Genomic DNA, 26,994 nt, shown 5'->3' with positions numbered 1-26,994 from the left:
TTGGAATCATTGTTCTTCCTCTGTCAATCATGGTTACCTGCAAGGAAACACATGCCGTCATCATTGCTTTGCACAAAAAGGGCTTCACAGGCAAGGATATTGCTGCCAGTAAGATTGCACCTAAATCAACCATTTATCGGATCATCAAGAACTTCAAGGAGTGCGGTTCAATTGTTGTGAAGAAGGCTTCAGGGCGCCCAAGAAAGTCCAACAAGCGCCAGGACCGTCTCCTAAAGTTGATTCAGCTGCGGGATCGGGGCACCACCAGTACAAAGCTTGCTCAGGAATTGAGGCAGGCAGGTGTGCGTGCATCTGCACGCACAGTGAGGTGAAGACTTTTGGAGGATGGCCTGGTGTCAAGAAGGGCAGCAAAGAAGCCACTTCTCTCCAGGAAAAACATCAGGGACAGACTGATACTCTGCAAAAGGTACAGGGATTGGACTGCTGAGGACTGGGGTAAAGTCATTTTCTCTGATGAATCCCCTTTCTGTTTGTTTGGGGCATCCGGAACAAAGCTTGTCCGGAGAAGACAAGGTGAGCACTACCATTTGTCCTGTGTCATGCCAACAGTAAAGCATCATGAGACCATTCATGTGTGGGGTTGCTTCTCAGCCAAGGGAGTGGGCTCACTCACAATTTTGCCTAAGAACACAGCCATGAATAAAGAATGGTACCAACACATCCTCCGAGAGCAACTTCTCCCAACCATCCAGGAACAGTTTGGTGACGAATAATGCCTTTTACAGCATGATGGAGCACCTTACCATAAGGCAAAAGTGATAACTAAGTGGCTCGGGGAACAAAACATTGATATTTTGGGTCCATGGCCAGGAAACTCCCCAGACCTTAATCCCATTGAGAACTTGTGATCAATCCTTAAGAGGCAAACAAAACCCCACAAATTCTGACAAACTCCAAGCATTGATTATGCAAGAATGGGCTGCCATCAGTTAGGATGTGGCCCAAAAGTTAATTGACCGCATGCCAGGGCGGATTGCAGAGGTCTTGAAAAAGAAGGGTCAACACTGCAAATATTGACTCTTTGCATCAACTTCATGTAATTGTCAATAAAAGCCTTTGACACTTATGGAATGCTTGTATTTATACTTCAGTATTCCATAGTAACATCTGACAAAAATATCTAAAGACACTGTGGCAGCAGACTTTGTGAAAATTAATATTTGTGTCATTCTCAAAACTTTTGGCCATGACTGTAGGTAGAGTTAAAGTGACTATGCATAGATAATAAATAGAGAGTAGCAGCAGCGTAAAAAAGGGGTCTGGGTAGGCATTTGGTTAGCTGTTCAGGAGTCTTATGGTTTGAGGGTAGAAGCTGTTAAGAAGCCTTTTGGACCTAGAATTGGTGCTCCAGTATCGCTTGCCGTGAGGTAGCAGAGAGAAGAGTCTATGACTAGGGTGGCTGGAGTCTTTGACAATTTTTAGTGCCTTCCTCTGACACCGCCTGGTATAGAGGTCCTGGATGGCATGAAGCTTGGCCCCAGTGAAGTACTGGGCCGTACGCTCTACCCTTTGTAGTGCCTTGCGGTCGGAGGCTGAGCAGTTGCCATACCAGGCAGTAATGCAACCAGTCAGGATGCTCTCGATGGTGCAGCTGTAGAACCTTTTGAGGATCTAAGGACCCATGCCAAATCTTTTCAGTCTACTGAGGGGGAATAGGTTTTGTTGTGCCCTCTTGATGACTGTCTTAGTGTGTTTTGTTGGTGATGTGGACACCAAGGAACTTGAAACTCTCAACCTGCTCCACTGCAGCCCCATCGATGAGATTGGGGGTGTGCTCGGTCCTCCTTTTCCTTTAGTCCACAATCATCTCCTTTGTCTTGATCACGTTGAGGGAGAGGTTGTTGTCCTGGCACCACACGGCCATGTCAAATCAAATGTATTTATAAAGCCCTTCTTACATCAGCTGATGTCACAAAGGGCTGTACAGAAACCCCGCCTAAAACCCCAAACAGCAAGCAGTGCAGGTGTAGAAGTACGGTGGTTAGGAAAAATTCCCTAGAAAGGTCTCTGACCTCCTCCTGATAGGCTGTCTCATCGTTGTCAGTGATCAGGCCTACCACTGTTGTCATCTACAAACTTGATGATGGTGTTGGAGTTGTGCCTGGWCATGCAGTCATGAGTGAACAAGGAGTACAGGAGGGGACTGAGCACGCACCAACGAGGGGCCCCTATGTTGATGATCAGCGTGGCAGATGTTTTGTAACCTACCCTTACCACCTGGGGGAGGCCCGTCAGGAAGTCCAGAATCCAGTTGCAGAGGGATGTGTTTAGTCCCAGGGTCCTTAGCTTAGTGATTAGCTTTGAGGGCACTATGGTGTTGAACGCTAAGCTGTAGTCAATGAATAGCATTCTCACATAGGTGTTCCTTTTGTCCAGCTGTGAAAGGGCAGTGTTGCGTGCAATAGAGATTGCATCATCTGTGGATCTGTTGGGGTGGTATGCAAATTGAGGTGGGTCTAACGTTTCTRGGATAATGGTGTTGATGTGAGCCATGACCGGCATTTCAAAGCATTTCATGACTGGAGACGTGAGTGCTACGGGTCGGTTGTCATTTAGGCAGGTTACCTTAGTGTTCTTGGGCACAGGGATAGGGACTATGGTGGTCTGCTTGAAACATGTTGGTATTCCAGACTCAGTCAGGGACAGGTTGAAAATCTCAGTGAAGACACTTGCCAGGTGGTCAGCGCATGTTTGGAGTACACGTCCTTGTAATCCGTCTGGCCCTGCGGCCTTGTGAATGTTGACCTGTTTAAAGGTCTTACTCACATTGGCTACGTAGAGCATTATCACACAGTTGTCCGGAACAACTGATGCTCTGATGCATGTTTCAGTGTTACTTGCCTCGAAGCGAGCATGGAAGTAATTTAGCTCGTCTGGTAGGCTCGTGTCACTGGGCAGCTTGCGTCTTTGCTTCCCTTTGTAGTCTGTAGTAGTTTGCAAGCCCTGCCACATGCGAGGAGCGTCGGAGCCGGTGTAGTACGATTCGATTTTAGTCCTGTATTGACGCTTTGCCTGTTTGATGGTTTGTCGGAGGTTATAGCGGGATTTCTTATAAGCTTCCATGTTGCCGCTCCTTGAAAGCGGCAGCTCTACCCTTTAGCTCAGTGCGGATGTTGCCTGTAATCCATGACTTCTGGTTTGGGTATGTAGGTATGGTCACTGTGGGGACRACGTCATCAATACACTTATTGATGAAGCCTGTGACTGATGTGGTGTACTCCTCAATGCCATCGGAAGAATCCTGGAACATATTCCAGTCTGTGCTAGCAAAACAGTCCTGTAGCTTTGCATCTGCTTCATCTGACCACTTTCTTATTGACCGAGTCAGTGGTGCTTCCTGCATTAGTTTTTGCTTTGAAGCAAGAATCAGGAGGATAGAATTATGGTACGATTTGCCAAATGGAGGGCCAGGGAGAGCTTTGTATGTGTCTCTGTGTGTGGAGTAAAGGTGGTCTAGAGTTGTTTTCCCTCTGGTTGAATATTTAACATGCTGGTAGAAATTAGGTAAAATGGATTTAAGTTTCCCTGCATTAAAGTCCCTGGCCACTAGGWRCGCCGCCTCCGGATAAGCTTTTTTCTGTTTGCTAATGGCCGTATACAGCTCATTGAGTGCGGTCTTAGTGCTAGCATCGGTTTGTGGTGGTAAATAGACAGCTATGAAGAATAGAGAGGAAAATTCTCTTGGTAAATAGTGTGGTATACAGCTTATCATGAGATACTCTACCTCAGGYGAGCAAAACCTCGAGACTTCCTTAGATTTCATGCACCAGCTGTTGTTTACAAATATACATAGACCGCCACTCCTTGTCTTACCAGAGGCCGCTGTTCTATCCTGCCGAAAAAGCTTGAAAGCCGCCAGATGTATGTTATTCATGCCGTCATTTTGCCACAAAGATTTTACGTTTTTTTATTTTCCTGTTGGAAAGATATACATGATTGTAGTTCATCTATTTTATTTTCCATTGATTGTACGTTGGTTAATAGTACCGATGGTAAAGGGAGATTACCCGCTCCCCGCCGGATCCTTACAAGGCACCCGCACCTTCGCCCCCGATATCTCCGTCTCTTTCTCCTGCGTATGACGGGGATGTGGGCCTTGTCGGGCGTCTGAAACAAATCCTTCCTGTCCGACTCATTAAAGAGAAAGTATTCCTCCAGTACGGGTTGAGTAATCGCTGTCCTGATACCTAGAAGCTCTTTTCAGCAGAAATATTATATAGAAAAAAARGTTACAAATAACGAAAAAACACACACAATAGCACAATTGGTTAGGGGATTGTAAAACGCCAGCCATCTCCTCCGTCGCCATTATCTAATCCAGGTGGGGGAAAAACTCCACAGGGCTTATAGATGACGGGTAGATAGATAGATGGAGAGAGAGAGATGCAGGGAGAGGGAGAGAGATGCAGGGAGAGTAAGAGATATGCAGGGAGAGAGAGAGAGATGCAGGGAGAGAGAGAGATGCAGGGAGAGAGAGAGAGAGATGCAGGGTGTGACTCAGCTCTGAGTCATCGCCCAGCTTTTGAATTCGAATGACAGTTCATCTCTCCATCCCTCTGTTTCTTTCTTAATCTCTCTCTTTCTCTCTGTCTCCCTCCAGGTTGACATAATGTTTTCTCCCCTCTGTTTCCTGTTATTATAGCTGATGGTGCAGTGGGCCTTATGGTGCTGTCAAATGTTAAAAACGGTCAGCCCAGTGCCCCATACCAGTCCATCCCAGAGCCCATCTCTACACCCCAGGTGGTCTACAGCCCCCCTGTGCAGCCCCAGGCCCAGCTGCACCAGGGAGCCTACCAGAAGCCCACTGCACAGCCTCCCCAAGTGGCCTACCCCTTAGCTACTACCACACAGCTTCATCAGGTACCCTACCAGCAAGCTACCACTCAGCTGCACCACGGGGCCTACCAGCAACCTAAAGCACAGCTTCACCAGGGGGACTACCAGTCTCCACCTGTAAGTTTTCTCATACAAAATTCCCCATTGCCTCTAACTCAAATTTCAACACTCATTATTCTAAACGTATTCTCACTGCAAGTCTCAGACATTCCCTTTTTATGTCTCTTTAGCTCCTTGTTAACGTTTTCTTTTCGGTATTATCTGTCTTTTGTAAAGACAAACTGAACTAAAATCTGTTTTCTTTTGTCCTGTCGATGCCACCTGAGCAGCGACACTTCAGTGAGCCCTTTGCATTCCAGAATGCTCTTCTCTCCCCAGAGATGACAGGAGAGTTCTTGGTTGGTTGTGGGACCAATGGGAGTACAGTGTGTTGTGGTGGGAGCAATCAGTGCGCTAGACGTGGAAGCACCTCCTTGATTGACATGTGCAGGACCCACTCCCTCCCTAAGCCTCTGCGCCGTTCTCCCTGCCACCTCTGTCCCAAACGAGACAAGGTCACACATCGGAGCCCGGAGGGTAACAAAAACCCAGAGGGGCACGCAGCAGCCACGGTCCCCACTTTAGACTCTCCTCCCCCTCAGTATTCTGTCCTCTCCCCTCACCTGTCCCAGCACCATCAGTGTTCCTACCATGACTCAATCAATCAATCAGTCAATCCCCCCCATCCTGCCATCCTGGTTACAAATCCTATACGACGCTCCTCAGACCTCCCTCTACCCCACTCCCGCAGGGCCTGTGTGAGCTTTGACCTTCTACTAAGAACTAGGATGGTGGCTGGGGGGTCTCTAGGCCACCTCTACACGCCTCCCCTCCCTCCCTCCCCCCAGCGCTCATCAGTACACACCCCCTCCCTAGTCTCCCCCCAGCTTCTCTCACTGCTCAATCGCCCTCTAATCACCTCCCCCCTGTCGGCTCCTCCATCTCCCTCACATCTTTCCCCGCCTCCTTCCCTATTGGTCCGCTCCTCCAGTGGAGATCTCTCCCTGCTCGACCACTGTCTCAGCCACATCGTCAGTCGCAGGAGAAGCTCCCCAACACCCCTACACGCCCCGTACCGGCCCAGCCAAAGCTATGGAGAGGCTAGGGTTCGCGGGACCAGCTCCCCTACTTCCCCAGACAGCGGGGCCTATTGGCCCAGCCAAAGCAAGCCCACCTCTCCAGTGCCTGAGCATTCTGACCAAGGCCTGGGTTTGGAAAAGTCCCTGCTTCTATCACCAAATGGTTCAATGGTAGGTCAGGGATACTACCGGCTTGATTGAACTTTGACCCTTCTGAGCCATTGCAACACCACACTTAGCTGCAGCACCTCAGCTTTCTCTTAGCCTCGCAAGCTGCCAGATCCCGCGAGCTTCGCTTTCTGTCCCTCCCATGATGACCAAGTGCAACATTACTTCCCAATCCCAAATCAACCCCTAGGGATGCAACATTTCCGGTAACTCCCAAATTTCCCAGGTTTTCCATACGTCCTCATTGGAGGATTTTCTGCTTATTCCCTCCTGAAAAATCTTCCAACTGGGATTTCTGGAAAACCTAGKAGTTTTGGGAAAGTTACTGTAATTTCCTGACCATAACACCGACCCTCAAGCGCAACAGTGATGTTCTATCTGCCTCTGTTCACTCCTCAGCATATAAACACCACATGGCTCGATTACTACTTCTTCTTTGGGATGATGGATCAGCTGTGTAGATTCCCTTACTATTGCAGCAGCCATTCCTCAATTACTTTTATTCGGCAGTTTCCAGCAACAATATCAACCCTGCTCAACAATGATTCGTCCCCTCTTTGCTCCTGTGAAGAAAAATGATGATTCTATATGATGTGTTCTTGATAATCTTTGTCATAAACTTAAAGACTGCCTTTTCCCCTGTGTGTTCCAGCCCAGTGCAGGGTGGATCCAGGCCCAGGCCCAGGCTCAGCCAGCCTCTGCTCCAGCCACCCCAGGGCCTCCGATACATCAGAGCGGCCCCACGGCCCCACAGAGCTTCCCAGCTGCTGCCCCTCTCACCACTGTACAGGCACAGGCGCAGCCTGCTGTTACAGCCCAGCCCAGCCACGAGGTAAGGATCTGTTCTGAATCTAACACTTGGGTGTTAAGATGGCGTCGTTGTACATGCCCGTAACCAATTGTGCTATTTTGTTCGTTTTTTTGTTGTTGCTTTGTTTGTAACTTATTTTGTACATAATGTTGCTGCTACCGTCTCTTATGACCGAAAATAACATCAGAACTGGGATTACTCACTGGAAAAAGCTTTTTCCTTTAACGAGTCCGACGAGAAAGATATACTGCTCTCCCGGGAACAGGCCCAGATCCCCGTCATTTGCGTGAAGAAAAGACAGAGGAAAAGAGGACGCAGATCGGGCTGCCTTTTGAGAATCCGTAGGCGAGTGAGTAAACTCCCACTGCCAACAGTTCTACTTGCCATCATGCAATCATTGGAAAATAAAATTGATGACTTACGATTATCCTACCAACAGGCTATTAAGAACTGTAATATCTTATGTTTCACCGAGTCGCGGCTCAACCACTCAAACAACTCTATAAGGCCATAAGCAAACAAGAAAATGCTCACCCAGATGCAGCGCTCCTAGTTGCCGGGGACTTTAATGCATGCAAACTTAATCAGTTTTACCAAATTTTTACCAGCATGTCACATGCCTTTACTCCACACATAGAGATGCATACAAAGCTCTCCCCTGCCCTCCATTTGGCTCCTGATTCCTGCTTACAAGCAAAAACTAAAGCAGGAAGTACCAGTGAATCGCTCAATACGRGAGTGGTCAGATGACGCGGATGCTACGCTACAGGACTGTTTTGCTACCACAGACTGGAATATGTTCCGGGATTCATCCAATGGCATTGAGGAGTATACCACCTCAGTTATCGGCTTCATCAATAAGTGCATCGACGACGTTGTCCCCACAATGACCGTACGTACATATCCCAACCAGAAGCCATGGATTACAGGCAACATTTGTATCAAGCTAAAGGCTAGAGCTGCCGCTTTCAAGGAGCGGGATACTAATCCGGACGCCTTTAAGAAATCCTGCTATGCCCTCAGACGAACATCAAACAAGCAAAGCATCAATACAGGATTAAGATTGAATCCTACTACACTGGCTCTGACGCCCGTCGGATGTGGCAGGGCTTGAAAAATATTACGGACTACAAAGGGAAACCCAGACGCGAGCTGCCCAGTGACGCGAGCCTATCAGACGAGCTAAATGTCTTTTATGCTTGCTTCGAGGCAAGCAACACTGAAGCATGCATGAGAGCACCAGATGTTCTGGATGACTGTGTGATAACGCTCTCGGTAGTCGATGAGAGCAAGACCTTTAAACAGGTCAACATTCACAAAGCCACAGGGCCAGATGGATTACCAGGACGTGTACTCAAAGCACGCGCTGACCAACTGGAAAGTGTCTTCATTGACATTTTCAACCTCTCCCTGACTGAGTCTGTAATACCTACATGTTTCAAGCAGACCACCATAGTCCCTGTGCCCAAGGAAGTGAAGGTAACCTGCCTAGAGGATTTCCGCCCCGTAGCACTCAAAACGGTAGCCATGAAGTGCTTTGAAAGGCTGGTTAGGGCTCACATCAACAGCATCCTCCGGATACCCTAGACCCACTCCAATTCGCATAACGCCCCAACAGATTCACAGATGACGCAATCTCAATCATACTGCGCTTTCCCACCTGGACAAAAGGAACACCTATGTGAGAATGCTGTTCATTGACTACAGCTCAGAGTTCAACACCATAGTGCCCACGAAGCTCATCACTCAGCTAAGGACTCTGGGACTAAACACCTCCCTCTGCAACTGGATCCTGTACTCCCTGTTCGCCCACGACTGCGTGGCCAAACACGACTCCAACACCATCATTAAGTTTGCTGACGATACAACAGTGGTAGGCCTGATCACTGACAACGATGAGACAGCCTATAGGGAGGAGGTCAGAGAACTGGCAGCGTGGTGCCAGCACAACAACCTCTCCCTCAATGTGAGCAAGACAAAGCTGATCGTGGACTACAGGAAAAGGTGGGCTGAACAGGCCCCCATTAACATCAATGGGGCTGTAGTGGAGCGGGTCGAGAGTTTCAAGTTCCTTGGTGTCCACATGACCAACGATCTTTCATGGTCCAAACTAGAGGTCGACCGATTATGATTTTTCAACGCCGATACCGATACCGATTATTGGAGGACAAAAAAAGCCGATACCGATTAATCGGCCGATTTAAAATAAAAAAATATATTAAAAAGTATTTATATATATATATATATACAGTGGGGAGAACAAGTATTTGATACACTGCCGATTTTGCCGATTTTCCTACTTAAAAAGCATGTAGAGGTCTGTAATTTTTATCATAGGTACACTTCAACTGTGAGAGACGGAATCTAAAACAAAAATCCCGAAAATCACATTGTATGATTTTTAAGTAATTAATTAGCATTTTATTGCATGACATAAGTATTTGATACATCAGAAAAGCAGAACTTAATATTTGGTACAGAATCCTTTGTTTGCAATTACAGAGATCATACGTTTCCTGTAGTTTCTTGACCAGGTTTGCACACACTGCAGCAGGGATTTTGGCCCACTCCTCCATACAGACCTTCTCCAGATCCTTCAGGTTTCGGGGCTGTCGCTGGGCAATACGGACTTTCAGCTCCCTCCAAAGATTTTCTATTGGGTTCAGGTCTGGAGACTGGCTAGGCCACTCCAGGACCTTGAGATACTTCTTACGGAGCCACTCCTTAGTTGCCCTGGCTGTGTGTTTTCGGGTCGTTGTCATGCTGGAAGACCCAGCCACGACCCATCATCAATGTCTTACTGAGGGAAGGAGGTTTTGGCTAAGATCTCGCAATACATGGCCCCATCCATCCTCCCCTCAATACGGTGCAGTCGTCCTGTCCCCTTTGCAGAAAAGCACCCCAAAGAATGATGTTTCCACCTCCATGCTTCACGGTTGGGATGGTGTTCTTGGGGTTGTACTCATCCTTCTTCTTCCTCCAAACACGGCGAGTGGAGTTTAGACCAAAAAGCTCTATTTTTGAATCATCAGACCACATGACCTTCTCCCATTCCTCCTCTGGATCATCCAGATGGTCATTGGCAAACTTCAGACGGGCCTGGACATGCGCCTGCTTGAGCAGGGGGACCTTGTGTGCGCTGCAGGATTTTAATCCATGACGGCGTAGTGTGTTACTAATGGTTTTCTTTGAGACTGTGGTCCCAGCTCTCTTCAGGTCATTGACCAGGTCCTGCTGTGTAGTTCTGGGCTGATCCCTCACCTTCCTCATGATCATTGATGCCCCACGAGGTGAGATCTTGCAGGAGCCCCAGACCGAGGGTGATTGACCATCATCTTGAACTTCTCTATTTTCTTCTATTTTCTTAATAATTGCGCCCACAGTTGTTGCCTTCTCACCAAGCTGCTTGCCCATTGTCCTGTAGCCCATCCCAGCCTTGTGCAGGTCTACAATTTTATCCCTGATGTCCTTACACAGCTCTCTGGTCTTGGCCATTGTGGAGAGGTTGGAGTCTGTTTGATTGAGTGTGTGGACAGGTGTCTTTTATACAGGTAACGAGTTCAAACAGGTGCAGTTAATACAGGTAATGAGTGGAGAACAGGAGGGCTTCTTAAAGAAAAACTAACAGGTCTGTGAGAGCCGGAATTCTTACTGGTTGGTAGGTGATCAAATACTTATGTCATGCAATAAAATGCAAATTAATTACTTAAAAATCATACAATGTGATTTTCTGGATTTTTGTTTTAGATTCGTCTCTCACAGTTGAAAGTGTACCTATGATAAAAATTACAGACCTCTACATGCTTTGTAAGTAGGAAAACCTGCAAAATCGGCAGTGTATCAAATACTTGTTCTCCCCACTGTATATCATACACACACACACATTTTTGTAATAATGACAATTGCAACAATACTGAATGAACAATTTTAACTTAATATAATACRTAAATAAAATCAATTTAGTCTCAAATAACATGAGAACATATGTTAAAACGAACCACCAGCTTTCATGGGTTTTCAATATTCCCAGTTAAGAAGTTTTAGGGAGAGTGCAGAAAGCAGAGCTTGTCTGCATGGTCCCCTGTCAGTCTGCTCCTCTGCGAAACACAGACCTTATTTGAAGTAGATCAAGACATTCTCTATGGAAGACATGAACGGTAAAATAACGAAGGAACCCCTTTCAAGTTCAGCCGCAAGTTATTACAGGAATTAAAACGCGTCGACTATTTCTCTCTAAACCATATACCTTTGACTAATCCGGAAACTATCACCTCGAAAACAAAACGTTTATTCCGTTCCGTATTTTATCTAACGGGTGGCATCCATGAGTCTAAATATTCCTGTTACATTGCATAACCTTCAATGTTATGTCATAATTACGTAAAATTCTGGCAAATTTGTTCGCAAAGAGCCAGGCGGCCCAAACTGTTGCATATACCCTGACTCTGCGTGCAATGAACGCAAGAGAAATTACACAATTTCACCTGGTTAATATTGCCTGCTAACCGGGATTTATGTTAGCTAAATATGCAGGTTTAAAAATATATACTTGTGTATTGATTTTAAGAAAGACATTGATGTTTATGGTTAAGTACACATTGGAGCAATGACAGTCATTGATTCATTGTTTTTTATAAGATAAGTTTAATGCTAGCTAGCAACTTAACTTAGCTTACTGCATTCGCGTAACAGGCAGGCTCCTCGTGGAGTGCAATGTAATCAGGTGTTAGAGCATTGGACTAGTTAAAACTTCTTCTAACTAGGGGGCGCAATTTTAACATTTGGCAAAATATCCGTACCCATTTTAAACKGCCTATTTCTCAGCCCCCGAAACTAGAATATGCATATAATAGTCAGATTAACTAACTAACCTGTACCCCCGCACACTGACTCGGTACCGGTAACCCCTGTATATATCCTCGTAATTGTTATGTTATTGTGTTGCTTTTTATAATTTTTTACTTTAGTATATTTGGTAAATATTTTCTTAACTCTTCTTTAACTGCACTGTTGGTTAAGGGCTTGTAAGTAAGCATTTCACGGTAAGGTTTACACTTATTGTATTCGGTGCATGTGACAAATAAAGTTTGATTTGACTTTTTGATTTAAATGTGAGTGTAAATATGAGATGTGCTAGTTTGTTGGTCTCTCATTGACAAAATCCTGACCGTCCAGTCAGATGCTGTCTGTCCCCAGGCTTCTGTTTAATAAGCAGAGATGATAGTGGCTGTGATTTTTGTTGTTCTCAGCTGTGTGTGTATGTGTATGTGTGAGCCCAGAGCTTTGTGTATGTTTGTGTGTGTGTCCCCAGTCAGACGCTGTGACCGAGGGTGTGTGTTCCAGTCAGACAGACTGTTTGGCAACTAGGTGACTGGACAGGCAGAGTGTATGAGAGGCACTATATTATGTTTGTGGAACAGGACAGATATAGATGTTCAATTAACTTCGTCATGATTTTTACTCACCCTGCCTGTCCTCCTCTCTCTCTCTCTCTCTCCCTCCCTCTCCCTACCACAGTTGTCTGCCAGCCAGCCTCTACCTCAGCAGTGCTCTGACATCACCATCAGTCTTGCCCAATCAGCTGCCTGCCTGGGCAGCAATGCTTCTACCCCTCTACAGCAGCCTTCCCAGGCCACGCCCCCTCTCCAGCCACTGCAGATCAGCACACAGGTGGGCAGTAGATTTGCTAGATTTTTCAGGGATTTCATTAGAATCTCTTTAAGACCTTGTTCAGACTAAGTCCTTAAACATTTAAGTACAATTTATAATACAATCACATGTTCACATAGAACACACTGTTACAAACAACAGACGTAATACATTGACAGGTAAGAAAAACATAATGTATACAAAGTTAATATATGTTAAAAAAAAAAATCCTGATGATAAGTACTCTGATAGTCTGAAAAGATAGCTTGGTTCCTTCATCTGCCCTAGTCCTGCACAACCTTCCAAATTATTATGTTCAACTGGTTCTAAACTATTGTTTGAATTTATATTTTGAAAAGGAAAAGGTGCAACACTCGCTCACCATAAAATKATTATTATWATTTTTWTTTTTTTCAAGGTTAAAAGATTAACGTTTCGGCCTGCAATGGCCTTCGTCAGAATCAGAATATATATTGAAAGGTTTCTAGTATGCTCAGATAAATTATTCCAATTCTTCATTGCTCTGAAACAAAACGTTAATTTGCCAGTATACCTTCTCTGCCGGGATAACACATAGATGGTGGACAATCTATTCCTARTATTGACTTACCAACGGAACCCTGCTGTGAATGCAGTTTGGCCATTTTTAAATGGTGTACTCTGAAACAAAATAAGCATTTCTTTTTATTTTGTATTATCTTACTGATTGATGACCACCCAAGAGCATTGTGCATAACTACAACAAAGGAATCGTATCCCCACCTCAGAACTTGCTGCTTTCTTCTTTGCATTCTGCAGCCTCCTAATGTCACTTGCTGTTGCATTTCCCCACACCACAGAACAGTAGATCACCTGACTCTCAATATTAATGCTTGGGTTGTTTGCTTAAGAATCTTTCCCTGTAAATATTTTTGCTATCCTTCTGACCATGCATGCAGTTCTAATTCTTTTCTTACATAGATTACTTATTTGAGACAACAATGACAAGCAGTTGTCTAGCTGTACCCCTAGTCGTTTGGTTTCCACCTCCTTAAGTTGTACTCCCGCCATGCTTAATCGCATCCCATTTGGTGTCTGCTTTTTCCAGACCAACATAACAATTGGTTTTCTTAGCGTTCATAACACGTTTGTTTCCGGTAGACCCACTCCCTGTATTTCCCTGACCTACTTGTAGAGCTCTCTGTACCTGTTGAACAGATKGTCTTGATGTGTAGATTGTAGTATAATCTGCAAATATAGTACCTTGAGTTTCAGGTACGGACACAGCTTCGCATGCTTCAGTACATTTGGAAATTGTCCCTTTTCCAGTGACCAATTAGATATGTATTTCAGTGGAGCTGCAATCTGGGGAGCAGCATACCGAAGTGTAAAATTGTCTAAGATCATAACCTGTAGATTTACCATTGGGTAATGACTTCAATAGGTTTAACACCTCTACTGACACCAGCAGTTTTGTAGCTCATGATATKATCATCATTTCATTGGACAATAGCTTGTTTGGAAGAATGGATGTTTACTTGATCTCTCAGTAAATTTGTTTTCTTTGTAAAAAAAAATTATGTTTTTTTTTACATCAGCAAAATGATTGGCAACGTCAGCTGCTTTTGTTATTGTTCTCTCGCCAACCTCCACAGTAGATGAGCGTAATGAGAGAGATGGTGGTCCATTACCCCCAGTGAGAAATTCAATAAAAACATTCTGTAGCCTGATTTAAATCGTCCTCCAGATACAGTGCCTTTAGAACSTATTCATACCCCTTGACTTATTCCAAATTGTGTTGTTACAGCCTGAATTCAAAATGGATTAAATATACATTTTCCCCASSCATCTATACAGAATACCCCAAAAATGACAAAGTCCAAAAATATATATAATGAAATACAGAAATATCTCATGTACATAAGCATTCACAACCCTGAGTCAGTACTTTGTAGAAGCACCTTTGGTGGCGATTACAGCTTTGAGTCGTCTTSGGTATGTCTATCAGCTTTGCGTATCTGGATTTGGGGATTTTCTCCCGTTTTTTCTCGCAGCTTTTCTCAAGCTCTGTTGCGTTAGATTGGGAGCAGCGTTCAACAGCAATCTTCAAGTCTTCCCACAGTTTTTCAATGGGATTGAAGWCTGGGCTTTGGCTGGGCCACTCAAGGACTTTCACATTCTTGTTCCAGCGATGCTTTGGCTGTATGCTTGGGGTCATTGTCCTTTTGGAACGTRAATCTTCACCCCAGTCTGAGGTTGTTTGTGCCCTGAAGCAGGTTCTAATTTGCCTGTATTGGTCTCCATTCATTGTCCCCTCTATCCTTACCAGTCTCCCAGTCCCTGCCACTGAAAAGCATCCCCATTTCATGATGCTTCACCACCACGCTTCACAGTAGGGATGGTGTTAGACGGATGATGGGCTGTGCCTGGTTTTCTCCAGACATAGCGCTTTGCATTCAAGCCAAAGAGTTCAGTTTTTGTCTCATCAGACCACAGAATCGTTTGCCTTATTATCTCAGAGTCTTTCACATGCCTTTTTGCAAACTTCAGGCATGCTGTCATGTGCCTTTTTCTCAGGAATGGCTTCCGTCTGGCCACTCTCCCATAAAGCCCAAATTGGTGAAGTGCTGTATTGACCATTGTCCTTCCAGCAGGTTCTCCCATCTCAGCCAAGGAACTCTGTAGTTCTGCCAGAGTGGTCATTGGGTTCTTGATCACTTCCCTCACCAAGGTCCTTCTTGCCCAGTTGCTCAGTTTGGTCAGGTGTGTTTCTTTCTAAGTCATGGCCAAGCAATTAAATTGTCCACAGGTAGACACCAATCAAGTTGTAATGACATCTCAAAGATGATAAAAGCAAATTGGATGCACCTGAGCTCAGTTTGGAATTTCATAGCATAGGGGTGTTTATACTTAGAGTACCAGTCAAAAGTTTGGAGACACATATTAATTCCAGGGTTTTTCTTTATTTTTACTGTTTTCTACATTGTAGAATAGTAGTGAAACATCCAAACTATGAGAACACATAAGGAATCATGCAGTAACAAAAAACGTGTTAAATCAAATCAAAATATATTTTAAATTTGAGGTTCTTCAAAGTAGCCACCCTTTGCCTTGATGACAGCTTTGCACACTYTTGGCATTCTCTCAACCAGCTTCATGAGGTAGTCACCTGGAATTCTTTTCAATTAACAGGTGTGCCTTGTTAAAAGTTAATTTGTGGTATTTCTTTCTTTCTTAATGTGTTTGAGTCAATTCGTTCTGTTGTGACAAGGTAGGGGGTATACAGAAGATGGCCCTATTTGGTAAAAGAACACGTCCATATTATGGCAAGAACAGCTCAAATAAGCAGAGAAACGACAGTCCATCATTACTTTATGACCTGAAGGTCAGTCAATCTGGAAAATTTCAAGAACTTTGAAAGTTTCTTCAAGTGCAGTCGTAAAAACCATCAAGCGCTACGATAAAACTGGCTCTCATGAGGACTGCCACAGGAAAGGAAGACCCAGAGTTACCTCTGCTGCAGAGGATAATAAGTTCATTAGAGTTACCAGACTCTGCAGCCCAAATAAATGCTTCACCGAGTTCAAGTAACAGGCACATCTCAACATCAACTGTTCAGAGGAGACTGCTGCATGGTCGATTTGCTGCAAAGAAACAACTACTAAAGCACACCAATAAGAAGAAGAGACTTGCTTGGGCCAATAAACGTGAGCAATGGACATTAGACTGGTGGAAATCTGTCCTATGGTCTGATGAGTCCAAATTAGAGATTTTTGGAGACGCAGGGTAGGTGAACGGATGATCTCCACAAGTGTTATTCCCACCGTGAAGTATGGAGGAGGTTTGATGGTGTGGGGGTGCTTTGCTGGTGACACTGTCTGTGATTTATTTAGAATTCATGGCACACTTAACCAGCATGGCTACCACAGCATTCTGCAGCGATACGCCATTCCATCTGGTTTGTGGGACTATCATTTGTTTTTCAACAGGACAATGACCCAACCCACCTCCAGGCTGTGTAAGGGCTATTTGACCAAGAAGGAGAGTGATGGAGTGCTGCATCAGATGACCTGGCCTCCACAATCACCTGACCTCAACCCAATTGAAATGGTTTGGRATGAGTTGTACTGCAGAGTGAAGGAAAAGCAGCCAACAAGTGCTCTGCGTATGTGGGAACTCCAAGACGGTTGGAAAAGCATTCCAGGTGAAGTTGGTTGAGAGAATGCCAAGAGTGTGCAAAGCTGTCATCAAGGCAAAGGGTGGCTATTTTGAAGAATATAAAATATATTTTGATTTGGTTAACACTTTTTTTTTGTTTCTACATGATTCCTAATGTGTTATTTCATGGTTTTGATGTCTTCAATGTCCTCTGAAGCATCCAGTGTGTTTGCAGGCAGAGTAAAGAAAATAAACAAAACAACGGATGTATGTTTCCGGAACTATACAGGCTGTCAGTAGATACACCCAATACAAAAATGTAATTAAACGATTGTGTACTCCTGGCAGTTATATTTAACTCTTTGCCACAAACAATTCACTTTAGATTGCACTACYTGCTCACAGAGGGGTTGTTTCTCCATAATGTGTAGATTCTCGCTTGACAGACTCATGGCGTTTATGCAAAACAGATCTATCATGTATATTTGATCATAACTGTAGAGGCACAATCCATAAGCAAGTAATACGTAATGAGAGTAACCAGTAAGAAAAGTGCCCTGGAGGACTGACAGCTAAGGAACCGGGTGCACTCAATGGTGAAAATCAAACAACTTGTTTTTTTTGTGTTTTTTTTGTTGTTTCTGGTCGATTGTGTTTGTACTTTGTTTTGCTACCGCTGGGGACACATCAYTTATGGATTGGGCCTTTAAGTAATGGATAAAGATCAGGAGTTGTGTTCACTCCTAATCTAAACTGATATCTTTGGAGAAACATAGAGATTAAAGCTGTGTGTTTATTACGTTCTCATTATGTTGCTCTGTTTATTTAGCTATTTCCATTTTATTTTTTTTGCACTACCCTGTCATGCCAACAGGTTGGAGGGGGAGTGTCGCTGCACAGCTATTTTCAGATCTCTCCAGAGATGGTCGATCAGGTTCAAGTCCAGGCTCTGGCTGAGCCACTCAAGGACATTCAGAGACTTGTCCCGAAGCCACGCCTGCGTTGTCTTGGCTGTGTGCTTAGGGTGTTTCTCCTGTTGGAAGGTGACCCTTCGCCCCAGTCTGAGCGCTCTGGAGCAGGTTTTCATCAAGGATCTCTCTGTACTTTGCTGCGTTCATCTTTTCCTCAGTCCTGACTAGTCTCCCAGTCCCTGCCGCTGAAAAACATCCCCACAGCATGATGCTGCCACCACCATGCTTCACCATAGGGATGGTGCCAGATTTCCTCCAGACTTGTCACCTGGCATTCAGGCCAAAGAKTTTAATCTTGGTTTCATCAGACCATGGTCTGAGAGTCCTTTAGGTGCCTTTTGGCAAACTGCAAGTGGGCTGTCATGTGYCTTTTACTGAGGAATGGCTTCTGTCTGGCCACTCTACCATAAAGGCCTGATTGGTGGAGTGCTGCAGAGATGGTTGTCCTTCTGGAAGGTTATCAGAGTGACAATCGGGTTCTTGGTCACCTCCCTGACCAAGACCCTCTTCACCGACTCCAATCAAGTTGTAGAAACATCTCAAGGAGTCTCRTAGCAAAGGGTCTGAATACTTATGTAATAAGATATCTGTTTATTTTTATTTTTAATACATTTGCAAAAATGTCTAAAAAACTGTTTTTGCTTTAGAATTGTGGGGTATTGTGTGTAGACTGATGAGGATGTGTATGTATTTAATACATTTTAGAACAAGGTTGTAACATAACATTTACTTAACATTTACTTTCCTAATGCACTGTAAGCTGGCTTTACAAAACCTTCCAAATACGTTGGCTTTACATTTTGACTATGTTGGAATATGGATAGTAACTGTAGCACAGCACATAACATACATTTGGATAAACACGTAGGTTGTACTGTGTCTTTAGCAGCAGTGGCAAAGAAGGTTCTGTAATACCTGAGTCATTCCTCCTTCCAGGTCCAGTCTGGTGGCCCTCAGGACCCCCATGGAGAGGCTCAGGTGTCGGCCCCTGCTCCGCTCCACCCCGTCCAGCCTGCCATCCTCTCCCCACCCTGGAGGGCCGAGGTGGTGGACCCCGAACCTGCTGCTGCAGCCGGGTCTGACCAGACTGTCCCTGAGAGCCCAGCCCGGGTCCCACGCCTGGCCCCGGTTCCAGCTGCAGCCCTGAAGCCCGCTGGCATCCAGATAGCAGCCCCAGTGCCTGACGGTTTCAGCTTGTCCACGACTCAGCAGAACCTGGACACTGCATCTATGTCCACCTCTTACCAACCTGAGACCAGCCAAGAGGTAGCTTTTCACCAGACAGTTATCAACCGTTTCTACAGTACAGTACRCTCTTAGAATTAGTGGTGACTCGAGGAACCATGGAGTTCCTCAAGGAACCGTTGCTAGTTAATGGTTCATATTTGCATCTTCCGTTTCTTGAGGGATTCTTGGAGGAACCTTTAATGGTTCAATGTAGCAACGGGTTCCTGGAGGAACCCTGGAGTGGAGGCGTGGCTTTACGATAGATCGTTTTTTTGGCTACCCGTTAGAGTAAATGTAATCAGCAATGTTAATGTGATGAATATTATATTYGAATATAATACGCATGAATATTCAAGGAACATTTTAATTTGCAGTGTACCAACTTAACACGATAAACAGGAATGACGACGCTAACAAGTGACCAAAAATAATGATTTGAAAGTCACACCTCCAACAAAGCCACGCCTCCAATCTGATAGGCTGCCACCTTTGCAACATATTATTAAAAAGGTTTAAAGTTGAACCCCTCCCATCACAAAACACAGGGGTTCCTCGAAGAACCTTTTTCAACTGGAAAGGTTCTTCTCGCGCCTTGACTTCCAAGAGAGTCCAGATGCAACTCTTACTCTACTACAACGCACAGCACATACTGTGTACAGTACTCGTACATGCATCAGTGCACTCTTTTCTTGTGTGTCGGCTATGCACTGCCCATATTGTAAATGCAGCCTGCGTCCCAAATGGCACTCTATTCCCTACGTAGGCGCTGGTCAAAAGTGGTGCACCATATAGGGAAGGAGTGCCATTTGGGACYCAGCCATACTCTAAGCCCTGTGACATGTTCTTGTGAATCCAACAACCCCATTGTTTTGCCTTCAGGAGCCACTGCAAGAGAAACCCATGGCGTTTCACAGTTACCCAGGCTATGACAGGTGTGTGGCCATACCTTCTGAGCTTCACTAGTGTTGTTGAAATGTTCTTCCCCAACAATGGCTATAGTGGGTACTGTGTACGGTATAGGGGCTGTAGTGTGTGACCGTGGTGTGGACACCTGGCCTTGTCAATAGTGAATACTTTCTCGATGAAATCTTAAAGGGATAGTTCACCCAAGTTATAAAATGACATATTGGTTTCCTTGCCATGTAAGCAGTCTATGGACAAGGTCAGACAGCAATCCATCCTTAGGTTCAGGGTAACTATATCTTTAACCTAAACACCAGTTACTACACCAGAGTCCCGTCTTAATGACACACAGAGAGACAGAGAGAGAGAATGTGTTAAAAGTATTGTTTAACTCTTTCACATCCCTGCCTTTAGCTTCAACTCAGACGTGGCGTCGGGTAAGGAGATGAGTGATGGCTGCGATGGCTCGGCCAGCGGCGGGAAGGGAGACGGGAAGACCCGGAAACACCACCGCAAATCGGCCCGCACACGCTCCCGCCAGGAGAAGACCAACAAGCCCAAACTGAGCATGCTCAATGTAAGTCTGTCCGTCCACACGGACCGCAGCTCCGAACTGGCCAGTGCACAATAATCTTATTGTGTTACTTTTTATAATTACTTTTTTATTTTAGTCTACTTGGTAAATATTTTCTTAACTCTTCTTGAACTGAACTGTTGGTTAAGGGCTTGCAAGTAAGCATTTCACGGTAAAGTCTACACTTGTTGTTTTCGGCGCGTGGGAAAAATAAAGTTTGATTTGATTTGCTCAACGTTTTAGCCGTTCATAAGCTATTCAGTTAGCCCAAAAGGGAGAAGTTTGAAACTGAAATTACAATTTATACTGTATATTCAAAGTATATGCATATTCATACTTTCACATTCAAAGGGATTTCTCCTTCCCCTCAGGTGTGCAACACAGGCGATAAGATGGTGGAATGCCAGCTGGAGACTCACAATCACAAAATGGTGACCTTCAAGTTCGACCTGGACGGAGATGCTCCGGAGGAGATAGCCATTTACATGGTGAGGTCATAACCTTGGCAGACCGTTCTGCGTCACAAATTACACCCTATTCCCTTTAGAGTGCACTACTTTTGACCAGGGTCCATAGGGCTCTGGTCCAAGTAGTGCACCATGTAGGGCATAGGGTGCCGTTTGGGACGTAGACCCGGGTGCAAAAAAAACGACTTGAAGTAATTTCAAATTCTTTATCTGTGCTTGAGTGAGCTTTCCTGGATTAATGGATGAATTAGAATAGTCACAAAACTGCGAAGCCCGCCCATCTGGCGCTCCGGGACGGCTAGAGCAAATGCTCAAAAGATTTGAAGGATTTCAAATAGTATTTGACCCCAGGTCTAGACAGAGGTCCTCTGTCTGTCTGGGATGTCCTGGGGAAAGCTATTTTGAGAGCTTCAAATAGATCTTTTAATATTTAAATAGGGCCACCAAGCTCAAATGCACTACAGCAGAAGATCTTATAAATGAGTATTCTGTTCGGTCATCCAGTTCATTATCAATCCCCTTGTAATCGTACCTTTCCTGTATTGAAATGGTATACTTACATTATGATTGTTCCTAAAGTGCTATCACTTCTTCAGTATTCTTGTTTTGGCATTATTATATTGCTTGTAGTTACATTGTGTCTGTGTGTGTGTGTGTGTGTGTGTGTGTGTATCTGTCTCTCTGTGTGTGTGTATGTAGGTGGAGAATGGCTTCATCCTGCCCATAGAGAAGGAGATGTTCATTGACCAGCTAAAAGACATCGTGGACAAGGCTGAGGACATGCTGAGTGAGAACATGGAGGGAGAGACGGCCTCCGCCCTGGGGGGCAGTCCCCAACTGGGACACAGCTCTGGGGGGCTGGGGGGAGAGGTGAGGGGGGCATCCCAAACACAAGTCCTCACACATAGACGCTAATATACTCACATGGATGTTTATTCAGAAGCCACACACATGAAATGCACGCACACCACACACACCACACACACCACACACACCACACACACACACACACCACACACACACACCACACACACACCACACACACACACACACACACACACACACACACACACACACACACACACACACACACACACATTTAATGCATCTCTCACATGTCTGTTTTATGTCTTCCTCTCTATCTCTCTGAAGATTCAGCAGCCCGGAGCACACCATCCTGCTTATCAGCAGAATGGTAATGCCTCACTTCTCTCTCTCTTTTTCTTTCTCTCTCTCTCCTGTATCTATTCTATAGTGGATACTATTCAACTTGTTACAAATTGTGCAATAATTTTGGAACATATATAGTAATGGAACTTAGCCTTTTGAGCCTGGGACACGGTTCACGACTAAACTGTTGTCATCAGCCTACAGTTCTAAGATCAGTAAAGCTTATGGTCGATGTGTATTGTCCAATCACTGGTGTACCCTTTTCGCACCTTCTAATATTTCATGGTTTGAACAATTGAATATGTGAATTTTCAGGATGACTCAAACCACTGTATTTTTGATTTACCAATATATTTAGTGCGTAAAGGCTCTCCATACCGTTTTTTGAATGATTCATAAACACTTTTCTAATCCTAAATAATCTACAAGGTCAGAGTGTTTTTAAATCAATTGGTGCTAAAAAGGAGACGAATATATATGTATTTCGATGGCTTTCTTTAATTTTTCGTTAATGTTCATAACCCTTTTTCTCTCGATATATTCCTATATTCTAATTAATTCCGTTGTTAAAATTAAAAGGCACAACGTATTTAAAACCTTTAAGATGTAAAGACCTGCGTGTTTCTGGTACCGGTTCGGACTGACATATTCGCTGTAGATCGATTTAGACCACCGAAATGGCTTGCATTGAGAGGTAGCCCTGATTCTCACGGACAGAGGAGTATGTCCACAGTTAGAATAATGCGCCAGATATTTCACCGGATGTATAAATGTGAAGCATCCAAATATGGTAGTGATAGGAAGCCCAGTGGCCAGCATTGGGAGAAGATGGAAGGAGATGGATTTTGTCTGACATTCTGCAAATGTTCTCACCGATTAAACATTTGATCTCAATACAGTTTTCAGTTCCCAAAACTAGAATCTGTTTTGAACAGAGAGGATTACGTTTTTTAGACTTTACCCTTTGCCAAGGTTTTAAAAAATCATGTCATTTAGAAGGAGTGCACTGGCAAATTTAGTTATTGCACACGCGCACTTCACAGAGTAGGCGTTCCCTAACATAAATATGCAGATACATGCTAGAACAGGAAAATAGCTGGCTTGTGCTTGGCTCTGCCCACCTCCTTGCTTGTTCTGCCCACTATGACTCTTTTGTTTCCATTGGAAACGACTGGCGGTGGTCTATCTTGGTTTAGTTAAAAAAATCTTTGGTATGTCTTTTTTGCCTCTGTGAAGCAGGATGTGAATCTGACACCACTTGAAGCTGGGATGTCCCTCCTATCATTTCATTCGCTCTTCCGACTGTCCATCAACTCCTGGCTGAACCATAATTCACAGCCACCAACATGCAAGGAATCCTTACATCGTAGCGCAAGTGGTTTTGTCATCTACCACATTCAGAAATTGATGTATAGCCAGTATTCAAAAATAATTAATACAAAACACACTTTCTGTTTGTCATAGACGGACAAGAATAATATGAGATGAAAGGCGAGTTCCTAACGAGTTCAGGAAGCCGAGTTCCTAACGAGTTCAGGAAGCCAAGTTAGGGCTCTGAGACGTTCACAGTGATCGGGGCAGACGTTTTGATCAAGCGAGACCTTAAGAAAATATGCATATTTTCTCTGACACTAAACATACAAATACGTTTTTTTTTACAGTTATAAGGAAGGTGAAATCTTATTGTTAGTCATTTTATAATTTGATAATACTGTATTTAGAAAGCATGTACGTCATTTCAAGCCTTATTCATACAGTTTTGTTGAATAGGAAATGCATCATATATAATATTATTTTCATATTTTTATTATATTTGTACTGTGTACATGAGCTCTTCTCTTCAAAGTGATAACACATCAGCAACTTTATTTTTTAACCAGAAAGGTGAGGTGCAGTATTACTAGTTATTGTTTATGGCCCTCTCATGATAAATATTACTTTTTGGGGAGTAGATTACATTTTCAATTACATTTAGTTACATTTCGCTGTTTTTTAAAGACCTGCTTTGAAACTCAGGGGACTAGTAAGTATTTTTTAAACCTCCAATTTGGGCTGGATGTGTCAATGTGTAGTTCTACATGCATAATCTATGAGCAAAATTACTGTTTTACCCCAATTAGCCACGAAATCTCTAATTTGGGCCAGTCCCCTAGCAATTTGTGTTTCAGCCAATTACCTTCAGCCCCTCACCATTTGAGTGACAGCTAGCAAGATGCACACATAGCAAAGCGAGAGAGAGAGAGAGAGCAATGATGTGGTGCACATATAGTATGTGTGGTAGTATGCAATTTTCGGGGACCACTTTTGGCTTTTGAGTACTACTTTCAGAACTACTGGCTAAAAAGTGTATACAAAAAGTATGGTTGAATTAAATGTATTCAGAGGGAGCAACTCCTCCAAAACCAGTTATGAACCTTGGTTATTCCATGTCGTTTCAGCAAGCCACAACACCCACCAACCTCAAATCCTTCAGAAAACTTTTTTGTAATTAGAAACAGAATTCCTGTAACATAACTTTGTTGATTTTTTTTCTTCGATTTTTGATACATTATGCTAATTGATTGCACCCAAATTGGCCCTTTTTAATTWATAGGATTTACATAATATTCAATAAATAACCATCCACAGACCCCCACACCAATCCCACCCCAACAACCAGTATATATTATCAGTTCTCTGTGTCTGTAATATAGAGCTGCAGCTTGGAATATTGCTTCTTCATCCCTTGTAATGTATTCTGTGTGAATCTGGTGATGTTTTGTCCCCGTTTGGAGAAATTAGCCATTGAAACTTGCACTAACTTTTTTTAGTGCAAGTGCCGCTGCTCCTGCTACTGCCAGCACACCTTGCTGTCCATTTTGCTGGTCTCTTGTGTTTAATAAATGGATCAACTTTGGGTAGGAAACCAATAGCTTTTACTCATGATGAAAATAAATTGTGTGGTCAAGCCATTCCTCCATGAAAGCAATTACGTTTGTCCTTCTCTTAGCAACCTTTTGCTTCAACCCAACACTCCTGGAATAATCTTACAAATGGCAGCTCTCTGAGCTCTGGTGCAATTCTCATTAAAAGTCCAAAACTTTGATGGACAAATGGGCTAGTGTCACAACATTTTAGACAACCGTAATAAAATAATACAATTATAAACAATTATTTGCCCACTAGATGCATGGCAGGTGTATGTTTGTCAATATAATTATTAGAAAACATCTATATATGTAGTGTGATTAGTGACATGTACCATTAAATCCAACTCAAAACCATTACCATTGCAAAACACTGTGTTTGGGACTTTTACCATTGAAGCCCGTTAGAGACTATAACATTGAAACCATTAGAACTACTTTAGCCTAATGGTTGCTTGTTCGCCAGGAATTGTCTAACTAATCCAGACCTTTTTGAAGGGAGTAAACCACACACAGAGGGGCCATTTCCTGGACACAAATCAAGCCTAAGAGATGGACAAACGGAATTGCTTTCATGAAAGACTGGCTTGAATTGTAAAGATGACCATACCATTTGTTTTTCATCATGAGCAAAAGCTATTGGTGGTTTTCTGGCTAAAGTTGGAAAAAAACATTTGTGGTCCATTCAATTAACAAAAGAGACCAGCAAAATTGATAAGTGTGTGTGCTGCCAGTAGCAGGAATATCGGACAAAACTTGGTACTTCCATACTCTTTTATGGTAAATAATGCTAGCGACTTCAATGGCTAATTTCTCTGAACAGCAGAAAAAACCCATCACCAGATCCACAGGGAATASATTACAAAGGATGAAGAAGCAATACTCCAAGCAGCAGCTCCATACTACTTGTCAGACATAGAGAACTGATACTGTTTACTGGTTGTTGGGTGCTGGGATTGGCGTGGGGTGTGGGAGGTCCGTGAGTGGCTTTTGATCATTGTATTGKATTCCTCATGTCTTACTCATTGTTAGGAAGAATCATGGTCCAAATCGGATGATAGGTACTATATTTATGGACGATTATATGAATTCTATAAATTAAAATAGCCAATTTGGGCACCATCAATTAGCTTCATGTCGCAGATATMAAATAATATTTTAGGAATGTTAAAGTTATCCGTTTCTAACTACAGAAACGATTTCAGAACAATCTGAGATGGTGGGTGTCAAAATCCTCTTTCTTGTGTTTTTTGAGGTGGAATGACTCACCTGCAAAAGGTAAGTCTGAACTACGGAGAAGTGCTTAAATCAAAACGATTAAAAAAGGCATAGAATTTCTAAGTCTGAATCGGCCCCATAGTGAGTGGGATGTCTGTGGAGGAAGGTTTTTAAAGGAGATGGTACTAAGGGCTGTGTGGGTGGGCTGAGTAAATGTTGGATGTTTTGGTTGCTATATCTGTTTGACTGGCCTTTCTCTTCCACTCTCTTTCTCTCCCTATCTTTCTCTCAGTGCTCCACACAGGGAAGAGATGGTTCATCATCTGCCCAGTGGAGGAGCATCCCACCTCCAGCCAGGATGGAACTACAAACATAACTGCTGATGGGACTACAACTGCTCAGCCTGACAGGACTACAATTGCACAGCCTGATGGGATTACGGTGCCTGGCCAGTCTGCTGAAGGTGGCACTGCAGGGACTGCTTCAGGCAGAGGTGACTTTGTTTCCATGTGACCATTTGAACATGAAGCCATCCTGGTCGAGCCATGCTACCATGCTGCCCTCTAGTGCTCAATGAATGAACAACGTTCTGTCAACATCTGTAGTCAGCCATGTGTACAATTGTAAAAGAAGGTTCAGGACAGCAGCTTAGAGAGTGTTGTTTTTTGCTGTTGCATTTCTGTGCAAGCTCCTTTGTCAAACCACTTTTGCCTGTCAGAATGCCACAAATACAATATTGAGTTGTTAAGTTGAAATATTTACATGTCTTTGGATGTGGTCCTGTTGTAGAAGGGTTGATTAAGAGGATGCTAGTCCTA

General features: G+C 43.9%; 1 protein-coding gene across 4 annotated transcripts in view; it reads left to right on the top strand.

Moving 5' to 3' along the window:
* Positions 1-26,994, top strand: part of wnk2 (WNK lysine deficient protein kinase 2) — a 66,788-nt gene that overhangs the window by 23,631 nt on the left and 16,163 nt on the right. For all 4 annotated transcript variants that reach the window (XM_023986179.2, XM_070443247.1, XM_070443244.1 and 1 more), the window contains exons 9-18: positions 4,664-4,974; positions 6,796-6,975; positions 12,472-12,624; positions 18,648-18,977; positions 19,818-19,870; positions 20,256-20,418; positions 20,787-20,903; positions 21,582-21,752; positions 22,035-22,077; positions 26,469-26,669. In XM_023986179.2, coding sequence (XP_023841947.1) covers positions 4,664-4,974; positions 6,796-6,975; positions 12,472-12,624; positions 18,648-18,977; positions 19,818-19,870; positions 20,256-20,418; positions 20,787-20,903; positions 21,582-21,752; positions 22,035-22,077; positions 26,469-26,669 — 1,722 coding nt within the window. The remainder of the gene's footprint in view (positions 1-4,663; positions 4,975-6,795; positions 6,976-12,471; positions 12,625-18,647; positions 18,978-19,817; positions 19,871-20,255; positions 20,419-20,786; positions 20,904-21,581; positions 21,753-22,034; positions 22,078-26,468; positions 26,670-26,994) is intronic.

The sequence above is a fragment of the Salvelinus sp. IW2-2015 genome, linkage group LG1 (assembly GCF_002910315.2).
Source record: "Salvelinus sp. IW2-2015 linkage group LG1, ASM291031v2, whole genome shotgun sequence".
NCBI lineage: Eukaryota > Metazoa > Chordata > Actinopteri > Salmoniformes > Salmonidae > Salvelinus > Salvelinus sp. IW2-2015.
Note: the sequence above shows the minus strand (reverse complement) of the source record. Positions and strands in the feature narration are given on the sequence as shown.